The sequence below is a fragment of the Sinocyclocheilus anshuiensis genome, unplaced genomic scaffold (genome assembly GCF_001515605.1).
Source record: "Sinocyclocheilus anshuiensis isolate Anshui unplaced genomic scaffold, SAMN03320099.WGS_v1.1 scaffold93, whole genome shotgun sequence".
NCBI classification, from domain to species: Eukaryota; Metazoa; Chordata; class Actinopteri; order Cypriniformes; family Cyprinidae; genus Sinocyclocheilus; species Sinocyclocheilus anshuiensis.
Genome location: NW_015539852.1, coordinates 1339210 through 1352696, shown reverse-complemented (window position 1 = coordinate 1352696; position 13487 = coordinate 1339210). Strand labels below are relative to the sequence as shown.

The window sequence follows — 13487 nt, the reverse complement described above, 5'->3', positions numbered from 1 at the left end:
CAGCTTTTTATGAAACATCAAACTCCGAAGGTTAAATGGCCATAAGGATGAATAATAGACATGGTGGCCTCAAAAGCTACACTTAAAGGTATAATTTGCCCAAAAAAGAATACAAAATTTCTAAATCTACTAAAACCTTATTGGAACCAGATAAAGTCTGCTTTTATTGGTTTGTATAGGAGCCATTTGGTTCAATATTTTGTTATCTAATGAGGTTTACAAGTTTTTACCTCATTGTCTGTGTAGAAAGAGCACAGCCTGTCCTTTCTGGTGCAATAATATCCAAGGCTACATTTCCTACAAGTATTGTAAGTAGATTGTAGAAAAAAATGGGTTACGATGCTTTTGGGAAACACAGCTTAGGTCTGTCTGTGTTTGCCTGTCACTACTGAAAGGTTATGTTTGCTGAGTCTGTACATAGTCTGTTCCTATTATAGTTTCCTAGTTTTCAAAGAGCTGGTAACATTAATCAGGTGTTCTGCCACTTTGTATTTTCTGTTCAGAGAGAAACATTTTCAATTTGTTGTAATTTCTGTTCAATTTCTCAGGTAGTTTTCCTTTTGTCTTTATTATTAGCCTATATTAGTCTAATTTAGTTTTCATCTTGAGGCCTCACTGAATGTTCCCATCATGCATCATTCTGACTGTCTGTTTCTGGGCTTACTGCCTAACCTGGACTACACCAAGGTCAAAGTTAAGAGGCCCGGTTTTACGGGTGGAGGGAGATATGGCTGGAGAAACGGATCTGGGATCCGTTATTCCACTTAACTCCATCAACTGTTTCCAATTACAGACTTCAAAGGACTCATCGCCTCAGCCGTGTTTAAAAGAAAGGATGGCTCAGGTCAGAAGAAAACAGCATGAGTCCTATTTTCTCTCATTACAGCATTATTTCTCTTTGGGATTTACTGATGGGATCAAGTGTCAAAAAATATATGTAATGGCGGATGTTGAGTTTCTGCTTGAAATGATAACTTATTTTACAGTAAAATGTCAATTATAATAAAATTACATAAAAAAGACAAACATAAAATAATAATAATAAAATATAAAATGATAAGATCTGTTAACTAAAACTAAAAATCCAAAAGAACCTGGAAAAAAAACATTTATTTATATATAGAAAATTAGAAATGAAACTAAATAAAAATAAAGTGAATTTAAAATACTAAGATTCCTAAAATTGAAATTAAAATAAATTGAAGCTAAGTAAAAATATGAAAACTTAAAACTAAAAAAATGGCAAAAGCACATTATAAAAATTACTAAACAAAATATGAATAAATACTATATGTAAATAACACTAAAAACTTGATACTGTGATGGCCTGTTTTCCTTGTGTGCATGTATTTGTGTTTAGTTTACTGTCAATACTTACATGTTAAAGTAAAGGACAACAAGTTAAAAGACAATATAAGGGAAAGTCAAAACTGTGCTTGTGAACAGACTAAAATGTGAAGAATTTTTCATTTGTATGTCATAGAAGGCTCTTATTGTCTAGCATAATGTTTGCTTTCTCAGATTCTTGGGAACTAACAAGCATATTGAATTTTATTTCTGTTATTTTCATTTTTTTTCCCCAGTTTGAAAAGCCATTTATCTGTGATTCACACAGACCAGCATGCATAAAACACATCAAAGTGCAGATGTTGGGAACAGATTATTGTGAAGAGACGAGAGATGAGAAATATGCTTTGATATCTTATAAAGATAGTTTGGCTTTGAACGGTTACCGTTTCATCACACAGTGTAAACAGGAAAGATCTAGACACTACTACTACTACAGGATGTGCCTGTGTTTTTAGTCTATGCCTTCAGAAAGACATTTATCTCCCACAGATCCAAGATCAAGCTATTGTAAGATTTTTTTTATTGCAAACAAAATGCACTTTAATACCTTTTTCTTGATTTATGCTCTCTTAAATGTGCACTCAGTAACTTTTATGTTGCACGGACTGATGTGACAGTTGCTCCATGTAAAATAAACAGCGTTCATTAGGCTGTTTTAATCAAATATGAGTTTATACATTAAAAAACATAGCTTATTTATAGTATGTACAAAATAAATAATGAGGGAAAAAGTAAATTTAGAACAGTTTCACTGTAGCCATCCATCCTGCATTTACCTTTTCTCACCTTTAGAGGGCGATAAATGAGAATGTTTTCAGAACTGTGGGATTTAGATGACATCCAGACCTGGGGATGGCACTTTGAAAAACAAAAAAAGTCATGTTTCAAACCTACATTTGTGTAATTTTGGACAGACAGACTAAAGTACATTCTTAATGTCATACAAGAAATTGCAGCAGATATTGTTCTTGACTGCATGTGATCATCTTTGGCTGTAGCCAAACTGAGTGAGCTCCATTAGTCCATTAAGTCACTGCCCATTTTCCAGAGCAATAGATCTGATGAAATATTGCTTGTAATGGCATCACTGTAGGACTACACTAAGAAGACTTCCCAGAATCCATCAAATGCTTCATTTAGGTGGGAAATGTCTGTTCACTAGAGTTTCCTTCAAGAATGGACAGACAGTGCATGTCAGCAGCATGAGGACATGTTGTCAGTTTACACCTTTCACTTTTGACAATCATCTCTAATTATAATCTCTGCTTACATGACTGCATTTGTGGTGAAACATTACACATTATGTTAGAGCCTCCTCCTCTTCACTAACTTTTTCTGAAATTGAAATTTCTGTGTTTCAGATCCTCATGTCCTTTCCCGTTCTCCAAGTTGACGTCTTTACCCTTTCCCGTCCCTTTTTTGTTCATCTGCTGTAACACAAGCAGAAAGAGGGCGGAGACGAGAAGAGCCACACCCGCCATCAGAAAACCAGTTCCATAGTCACTCATTTTGTCTATGAAGATTCCTGTAGAAACAGTAGAAAATATTTAATAACGGTCAATTAAGTTTGAAATGGAATTTTCCCTTAAAACAATAGTTAAACATTTGCTGAATATTTACTGACTCTCAGGCCATCCAAGATGTAGATGAGTTTTGGAGAAATTCAGCATTACATCTGTTGCTCACCAATGGATCCTCTGCAGTGAATTGGTGCCGTCAGAATGAAAGTTCAAACAGCTGATAAAAACATCACAATAATCTACAAGTAATCCACACAACTCCAGTCCATCAGTTAATGTCTTGTGAAGTGAAAAGCCGAGTGTTTGTAATAAACATCCATCATTAAGACGTTTTTAACTTCAAAATGTTTCAAAATCTATTTCATAATATTGCTTTCTCCAATGAAAACGTCATTGTGTCTGAATCTGGAGAGAAATATGCACAGATCAAGCACTGTTTACAAGCAAAAACAGCCCAAGACAGTATTAAACAAGTATGTTGGTAGATTTTGAAGTGAGAGGACAATATGGGAAAGACTTTTTCACTGGAGGAAGCATTATGTTTTGGTCAGATGTGACTTTTTAAAGTTAAAATGCGTTAATGATGGATTTGTTTCTTACAAACACGCATATTTTCACTGCACAATATATTAATTGATGGACAGGCATCATGTGGATCACTTGTGGATTATTGTGATGTTATTATCAGCTGTTTTAACTTTCATTCTGACGGCACCCATTCACTGCAGAGGATCCATTGGTGAGCAACTGATGTAATGCTGAATTTCTCCAAAAATCATCTACATCTTGGATGGCCTGAGGGTGAGTAAAGTGTCAGCTAAATTAAATTTTTAGGTAAACTATTAATTGACAAATCTCTAAAATAAAACCACAAACCACAAATCTCTTATGTGGTCAGATTTTCTATACAGTTATAAAATATGGTAAGTAGTATTTAATATTATGACAATGTTATTAGCTTGCAATTAAAATTTAAATATTGACATCTGAGCAAAATGAGAGTGCTGATTGCATGCAAACAATTCTAGGGTGTTGTAGGTGGTTGTAAGGGCATTTGTATGCAGTTGCAATAGGATGTTCTGGATGATTGCGCGTGCATAACAGTGACGCTTGCCCAAGCACCACTAATTAGCCCGCAGTTGTTCGTGCATCTTCCCACCTCACGTTTTCGGGCCAAGCTGCTTTCTGAATGCACATTTCCCTGATACATTTATTTTAAATGATCAATCAATTAAAGCACAGAGGAATAGAGCGCCTGTGAAGTCAGTGACGCAGTGATTATTTGAGATGTCTTTTATAATGCCACAGTAAAGGAGTTTTCCAACCCGATTAAAACTCACTGAGAAAAACTGCTGCAGAGCTAATTTATGGTGTAATTACACAGCCGGTTATGAAGCCCAGCAGACTACACTCTTAACCTGAAGTGCCTAAAATAAAGGCGCTCCTCTCCTCCCAAACATCAATCTGTGCTCTATTTAACGGACTAAACCCCCAAGAGATTCATATTAAGTACATTAGTCTTTCAGAACACAGATATAGACGTCGTTTTGGCAGTCAATGCCTTTAAATGGACAGATGAGATTTTTCTGGATGATTTAGTGTTGAACTGCCTCTGGTGTGGGAGAGGTTTTTGGCTGCTTTGGGTGAACTTGTGCCATGTTTTGGCAGATGTTTTCGAGAAAAAAAGTGTTAGGTAAGAGCAAAATGTCATTATTTCAACATTACAGAACTATCTATTTGAAGTTTCCCTATCAGAGCTTATAGTCTAGCAATCAATTACAGCGATTATATACATTGTTGTTCTTGGCTGGTTGTTTGTTTGTTGATTTATTGGCCACTTTTGCAGAGCTCCGCTGATGTATTATCACACTAACGTTTGTGATGAGTAGGCTAACGTACTGAGCAGCAGGCACAGAAAAATTACAGCCAATGAAACCAAATAAATGGTTTAAATTTGGTAAGGGCAGTCAAAACGTGGCCTGCTATTGAAACAGGAAAAGCCATTTACGCAGTGACCAATAATCCATGAAATTAAAACAATAGCCGAGTGCATTTCTCTGATAGGCAATGCTGTATGGGACGATAGCATAGTATTACTGTAAATTGAGTCCTGTCGGGCATTAATGAGAAACCTCATCAAAGAAATATGATGAGGAAAGGGTATGCATTAGGATGACTGATAAAGAGCGTTACATATTGTTACTGTACAATGTCAGACTAGAGTAACGTCAGCAAGCTATTTGTAACAATATTGCATGTTAAACTATGTAGCCCCTGGTGGTAGAGTTCATAATTACACACAAACAAATAAAGGAACAAATCAATTTATTTAAGTGTGTAATTATACAATAAGCAGCAACATCAACATTATTATATTATATTTGTGATTTATTTATTTGTTGAGTGTGTAATTTAAATAAATCAATAATATAATATAATATCATATAATAATGATTACAATTTATACATTTTATAAATTATAACATGTAATATAATATAATATAATATAATTTGTTGAGTTATTAAGTCATAATATTATGTTATATACATTATATAATATTATGTTATATATTACACTCATTATATTATATTATATTATATTATATTATTGATTTATTGAAATTACACACTCAACATATAAATAAATCACAAATATAATATAATAATTTTGATGTCGCTGCTTATTGTATAATAATATTATTAGTGATTTATCTAAATTACACACTCAACAAATAAATAAATATCAAATATAACATAATAATTTGATGTCACTGCTTAGGATAGTCACTAGTGACCAAATTTCTCTTAAACATCTCACCTGCCAAAGGTGGTCCAAGGAGGCCACCACTGCTGCGGATGAGCATGAAGAAGCCCAGAGCACTTCCCAGCCTCTCCACCCCCACCACCTCCGCGAGTACCGTGATGTGAATGGCCACAGTCGCTCCGAACACCAGTCCATAACCCGCACTGAACAGCGCTAGCTGGGTGAATGTGGTTGCAAGTGGGCCGAGCAGCAGAACAATGCCCAACAGAATCACTGTGATGATCAGCTGATGGACTGTCTTGACCAGCCGCAGATTAGCCACCCACCCAAATAACACCCTGCCTAACAGGTCCAGCACCGCAGAGATGGACATGAGAGCGGCCGCCTGGTACTCCTCCACTCCTTGACTGCGGGCGTACGGAACCAGAAAGAGAGATGGAGCGAAGAAGCCGAGAGCAGCGAAGACACCAAACATTGAGTAGACCATGAAGCGAGCATTAGCGATAAGAGTGTAGTCCACGTAACGAATGATTTTGACCTTCAGTGGATCCAATTTTTTTGAGTCTGACCTATTATTTGAACTTCTAGAGTCTATGTGAGGTTGAGATAACAGCTCCAGCTCGTGCTCTTTCTCCTCGAGCTCTTTAGGAGGAACGTGTCTGTTGAGGGGTCTCAGAAGAGCTCCACACAAACACAAGTTGAGCTGCAGAGCTCCCAGGATCAGCATCGCTCCCCTCCAGGAATACTGATCCACCATGAACTGGAAGGATGGGGTGAGGATGAAGGTGAGGATGCACTCTCCTGTGCTGGCCAGAGCATTGGCCACTGGCCGTCGCTTCTCAAAGTACCAGCCCAGCATGGTCACAGTAGGGGTCCAGGTCAGGGCATAGCCAAATCCTGCAGAGGACGAAACAAAAAGGACATTCAGAGAGCAAAGCAGGTGGATATCCCTGAGCAAGCATTTATTCCTCTGACAAGTCATTAATTTTTCAAGGGTAAAACAATGCTGAAATGCCACTGGTTAAATGGACAACTGTATTGCAAGATTATGTGTATTATGACCGTCTAGTAACACTGAATTCCCGATTGAAAGTTTGGGGTCGGTATGATTATAATGTCGTTTTTTTTTAAAGACTTCTCTTATGCTCACCAAGGCTGCATTTATTTTATTAAAAATACGGTAAAAACAGCAATATTGTGAAATATTATTACGATCTAAAATAACTATTATCTATTTTAATATATTTTAAAATGTAATTTATTCCTGTGATGCAAAGCTGAATTTTCAGCACCATTACTCCAATCTTCAGTGTCACATGATCCTTCAGAAATCATTCTAATATGTTGATTCTGTGCTAAAGGAACATTTATTATTATTTTAAATGTTGAAAAAGTTGTGCCGCATGATATATTTTTCTTTCTTTTTCTTTCTTTCTTTCTTTCTTTCTTTCTTTCTTTCTTTCTTTCTTTCTTTCTTTCTTTCTTTCTTTTAGTGTGCTTTATTGGTCTGACAAAATCAGTCCATTTTTAGTGTTTGCAGCTTATTTTGTGCAAAATAACATCAGTGCAAAATATTATAATATATAGATAAGTAAATATGAAAATAAATATTAGAAATAAAATAAAAATAACATTGCAAAACAAAAAATTAAGCAAAATAACTAAATAGTAAAATAAATTACAAATATGTTAATTAAGATACTAAGAAAGTGGCAATTAATGAAATAAGCTACATGAATAATTTGCTAACTAACAAGTAATTAAGAAAGATATAGTAAAAATGTAATTAATAATTAAAATTAATAATTGGACTAAATGCGCCAACAGTTATAGTGAACTTTCTTTCTTTTTTTTCTTTTGACCCTACCATTTTCTCATCTCATCATATGCTCTGCTGTGTTCTTGAATCTGAGAGATTCATGAATAAGATCCCATACAGCTATTATAAATGGCTAATGATCTTTTCAAGTTGTGAATCCTCATTGAAACATTGGAAACGTGAATGTGTGTGTGAGTACAGCCATATGCTCCACTGCTGGCCGCGCTCTTACCTGTGAGGAACCCCACAGTGATGTACAGCTGTAGCAGATCCTGGGCATATGACCCGGCCACCATCCCAATGCTGCTCAGCAGACCCCCCGACATGACCACAGGCCGATGGCCGAAGTACGCGCTCAGTGCAGAGCCTACGGGGGCTGAATCACAGACAAACACGAAGCACACCGTCATGACATACTGTACCACCAGGAGCCAAGTGCTCCATCAGCCCAGTAATGCTATTATACTGGGAGACAGAGAAATGTAGGAACTCATATTTCTAGTCCCCTGCTCTGTTAGATTTATTCCAGCCACACAATGTTTTAAAGTCTGATGGTGCCAGAGAACATGAGCGTGTCTCTAACAAATATTACAAGATTAAAGCGAGCTTGTGTGTTGGCATGCATCTTAATCACAAATAAGATCAGACAACAGTGAAGATCAGGTGTGACAAAGAGTTCTCAATTGTTTTTCGGAAATCACAAGCTGGTTTGCAGCGTAGATTTTGTGTGAAAACTGTGTAAAATAATATTGTTAAACAATGAATATTAACATAATATTTGAATAACTAAAAATATTAGTAATAGAAATTATTCATAAATTAAAAAAAAAAGATGAGAGAACAAATATTGAAAGATTACAATGAGTTTGTGTGTTGCCATGCATCTTAATAGGATTAGACAATGATGAAAATCAAGTGTGACAAGCATTTTTGCTGAACCACATCTTCATTTATAGCCAAAGTGTTTGTGGCTTTGATTTTGCATTAAAATTGAATTGTGGAATTGTGCAAAATAACATATATATATATATATATATATATATATATATATACATACACACTGTATATACTAGAACATGAGTGTGTCTCTAACAAATATTAAAAGATTAACGATCGTGTGTCAGTATGAGTCTTAATAATGAATAAGATCAGGCAACGACAACAAACATGAGTTTTTACCAAATGACATCTTCATTTTATTGTGAAAGGAAAACTTGAAATCGCATCATATGACCCCTTTAACAAAAAGCAAAAAAAGTCCTCTAATACTAGCTTGCTCTATTATTTTTCTATTCTATCTGTTTTCTTTTTATTTATTATATAATAAAAAAAAAACCTTGCTATGTGTACTGCGTTAAGCTAACTTAGGCTTGTTATAGCACTTGCATATCATTGCTTTTTTGTTGATTTTGATTGTTCTCATTTGTAAGTCGCTTTGGATAAAAGCTTCTGCTAAATGACTAAATGTAAATGTAATATTTTATTAAATAAATTATAATATTAATATAATATTTGTTAAATTCATAAATAAGAAAATGGATTTTACAAGAGAACATTTTAAAAGATTACAACAAGCTTGTATGATCAAATGTGATACCGAGTTTTTGACCGTCACATTTTCATTTTGAAATTCATAAATATATCAGTCTCATGTATGACATTAAAAGGCAAAGTTGTGTGCTGCTAACAGTGTAAGTGGAGTGAGCCCCCTGCTGGTTGAAACTTTAAATTGCCACATACCCCCAAAATGTACAGTTGCCACAGAGATAGATGTGATCCATGAGCTTGCAGTCGCTGTGGTTGCAAAGTAGTGTTGGATTTCTATGAAGAACACACCAAAGGACTTGATTACTCCGAATGTCAGCCCAAAGACAAGGAAGGTGGAAAGCACTATGAACCAGCCATAACCTCCATCCAGAGGACCTGCAGGCTGAACTGTTCGGCTCTTCCTTTGTAGTTCCATTGGAAGCTCAGGAGAGAAGTTCAAAGCATCATCTGCAATCTAAAAATGAGATACAGCATACATCAGACTATTTTTACATCAATGGAATGCATAAATCCACACTGCCTAGTCAGCACTGATGTTCCCTGAGCTCAGTAACACATCAGACGAAAGTGATATAATTCATCAATTATTACCTCTAAGTGTCAAAACAGCTGAAGAATGATTAACTACTACAAGCTGTAATCATATTATACAACACTGAACTTATGCTATGTGCACATGTGTTTATCTATGAGGGAATGAATGCGTAACCTATGTCAAGACCCTAACAAGATTTTAGGACACCCTGTAAACTTGTTTTCGCTTGGCCGTCTGTATAAGGCCAGCACACATAAACAGTGAGAAAAGTAGTTATTTTTTACCGCCAGAAGCAAATGTTAACAGTCAGCACTGAATCAGTCAGCTGAACGTAGTTGGAGTTGATGGTGGTCTCTTTCATTATCCATATAGGGGTGGTTTCTAGAGCTTGTTTTCATGTTTCTCTGTCCTGTTTTATGTCTCATGTGTTTATGTATAGGTGTGAAGAGCTAACAGCATGTCATGCAGGAGAGAAGTTATCACTTAGGACAGGTAAACACATGATGACCTGTATATCACCCCCACACATAACATGAAACTTAGGAATGCCATGTAGGACAACACAGAAACCCACTGATGATTTTTTGCCATATTATTTTTTGTTATTTTGTGCATTTTCTTTATTTATAGGTTATCATCAGGGTGATAACTGGAATAGATAGAGGGGGACATTCTGCCCCCCAGTATTCATGATAATTTTAGGCTGTTTTTGTGTGTAAAATACAGTACAGCTTTTTAATCAATACCTATTCTCAATGTGAAATTTAAATGGTCAAAAAACATTATTAAAAAAAATCTAAGTGGAACACCTTGCTATTTCATATAATATATATATTTTTTTATCATGAAGCAATCATTTAAAATACAATAAGCATCTATATTCTGAATTTAATCACAGAAGGAAGGGTTTCAGGGTCATTACATTTGCAAAGCAAACATGATCTTACCTCTCATGGTGTCTGTCGGCTGAAAAGACTCCTCATTCCCACTTTCTGCCTGGCTCATCTTCAGTGACACTGCATATCCATGCTACTGTACACAGAAATACAAAGGTCAACACAGGGAACAAGTAGGACATGGGAGGTAACCTGCTATTTCAAGAGGGAGAGATTTGGGAAAAGAAAGTAGAAATTGTAGTATTATTATTATAAAAAAACGATTTTACTGTATTTTCAAAAACAAATATAACTTATTTACAAATTTACATTATATTATATTATATTACATTATATTATATTAAAATTCTTACTTCTGATAAAATGGTGGTGCATTTCCTGATAGTCCTCTATATTAGAGCATGTAAGAGAGTTTATCTTGTTATACTGCAGGAGTTGCACAACTACTCTGGCCGAGCCTCACTGGTCCAACGCTCTAATGATCTCTGGACCTGAGCATAAATAAGCTGTTTTGTAAATGAATTACTCTGCTGCACAGTAATGTGCAAAGCACATCATTCTCTTTTTTATCACTTTATCACCGAAATCACTTTTATACCCTACCCTGCTAGGTTGAATATATCTTATAATACAGTTCGCCAATAGAAGCAAATGAACAGAGAAACACAGCCTCTTTATATCATTTAAAACTTTCCTTATGATAAAATTGATGAGACTTCTGGTGCATTCAACACTTCAAAACACGTTTTACTAGATAAGCTAGAAATGTACATCGTGGGATAGCATCTAAATGAACTGCTTTTATTCAAGTCAAACATGTAATTTATAACTGAATACTTTAGCCAGCACCAATGAAAATAATTTCTAAGGATCAGATATAAAAGAAATGGGTAAAAACTGCACTATAACTGATCAAGAAAAAAAAGAAATGTACAGACATCAGCTTTTTTGATAGACTCTAATATGGTACATAATTCCTTTTCATTCTTTTCTTTTCATTCTCATTCCTTTTCACTCAGTAGCTCACAAAGTGCCTATAATAGTAGGATTTTGAAGATGAGATGGAGGGTTTTTGGGTAAACCTTTGACCTCCAAAGAATTTGATATGCTGTTTGTAAGTTCAGTGCTCAGTAATGTCATCCTGCCTAATTGTGTTTCAAATTAGCATCGTCCAAGGTCATCATATAGGTAATCGAAACTAGTTTGGAAAAACATTCAGAAAACCATTTTTATCTAGGTGCAAACCTGGAATCTTGAACTACTGACACTCCATTTAAACTAAAATTGATGCATAAACAGTACTTTACCCTGAGAACCAAAAGCAGTTCAGTAATAGCCTGAATCTCATCTCTCAGCCACTGCTCTGAGTTCATTGATTAGTGGAGGTCATTTAAGCTTCCTCTGATGTCTGATCTTCACTGCTTAGAGCAAAAAACCAAAGTGTTTTGAAAAACAAATTAAAAGGAAGGAAAAGTAAATAAGCTCTGGGGCCAATAAAAAACTTGTTTCATTGATGTTCTCCCTCTCCCTCTTTATGCATGTAAAATAGGAAGTGTTTCCTAAAAGGAAGGTTCAACTGTCAACTGTGCATAAAAATTGTCAGCTTCAGATTCATTCAGCTGTAATTGTTGGCTTCTGGACAGGCACTTACACACTATTCATTATGAAATAGATGGTGAGTAATATTACAGAGATGCTAAAATGAAGTTTGCATTAAAAAAAATAAGTGGATAGTAAAAAAGTACATCAGACGTGTTCAGCTTCCAAATAGAAGAACCAAAAGAATGCTGGTTGCACAACATGCATGTTAAATAATATGTTAATGTGACACATACATGATAATACATGTATATACAATCCTGGAGTGGCAGTACATTGGACAAAAAGATGAGAAGTCAGTTAGTATGACATTAACACCCATTTTATTGATTTTTACTAATGCTTTAAATTGTATTTATAATAGATTACTGAAAAGGATATATGTAGTGTCAAAGCATGCAAACTTGATAATGTAAATTATGAGTATATGCAAGTTTTATCATGCATAGATAAATTAACTATTGGCTTACCTCTCTTTACTTTATAATGCCTTCATCTGCCATAGCTAAACTGATTTCAGCACTGAAAGTCATAAAATATATGTAGACATTCTCAGATATATTACTGAAACCGAAACGTCATAATAAACTGCACTACGTCTATCCAACTGTCTTCTGTCTGAGCGATAAATATCAACTTAATCATCAAGCACTACATAATAATATGACATAAGCAGCCGCTTTCAAGAAATATACCATTTATATAATTGTTAGTAGTATTTTATGCTTTTTAGTGGCATTTTATATTCACCAAAGCTGCATTTATTTGATTAAAAATAAAGATGATTAAAATATTATTATATTTAAAATAATTTTCTATTTTAAAATATATGAAAATGCTAAATTTTAGCAGCAATTACTTCAGTCTTCAGTGTCACTTGATCCTTCAGAAATCATTCTATAGCATTATAACAGAACTTTCAAATGTATCTAGTATGATAAAACAGCGCTGCTTTTTTTCCCCCACATACACACGACCGGAAGGAGCGGAAGCAGTCGACTGTGGCATAATAAAAGCTCCGCTGCTTTCGAGCCGTGTGTCACGCTCGTTCAGTGGCCTCGTTTCACTTCGACGGCTTTCAGCCTCACCCTGCTTCATTCTACTACGTTAATAAATCATTAGCTCATCCATGAACATGATTTCTGCCCGAGTCCCGTCGGATTGCATCGGCTGTGGGGATGAAGACCACAACTCCCATGATTCCACACTCAGTCACGGTGTCATCAAACTATGCCTTTGTTTCTTTGTTTATTTTGAATATGCGCCCTCTAGCGGCGAAAAATTACATATTGTGCCTTTAAGAAACATTTATTATTATTTTTATGTTAAAAACAGCTTACTATTTCTACGAAAACCGTAACGTTTAGGACTATTTGAAAAGTTCATAAAACAGCATTTTTTAAAAACAGAAATCTTTTTGTAACATCAATTTAATGCACCCTTTCTCAAAAGAAAG

The 13487-nt window shown here is 35.1% G+C and overlaps 1 protein-coding gene across 4 annotated transcripts; it reads right to left on the bottom strand.

Moving 5' to 3' along the window:
• Positions 1 to 1787: 1787 nt before the first annotated feature.
• LOC107684669 (monocarboxylate transporter 13) lies at positions 1788 to 10889 on the bottom strand. 4 transcript variants are annotated; one of them, XM_016480982.1, is made up of 6 exons: positions 10786 to 10889; positions 10484 to 10627; positions 9194 to 9455; positions 7686 to 7829; positions 5689 to 6531; positions 1788 to 2875 (listed from the first exon to the last, which is right to left on the bottom strand). In XM_016480982.1, the coding sequence occupies exons 3-6, from the start codon at positions 9414 to 9416 to the stop codon at positions 2676 to 2678; spliced, it is 1410 nt and encodes a 469-aa protein (XP_016336468.1). In that variant the 5' UTR covers positions 9417 to 9455; positions 10484 to 10627; positions 10786 to 10889; the 3' UTR covers positions 1788 to 2675. The 4 variants fall into 4 exon arrangements, with proteins under 4 accessions (XP_016336468.1, XP_016336470.1, XP_016336469.1 ...); XM_016480984.1 differs by having other exon boundaries at positions 10484 to 10624; XM_016480983.1 differs by having other exon boundaries at positions 10484 to 10568.
• Between the last annotated feature and the right edge of the window lie 2598 nt (positions 10890 to 13487).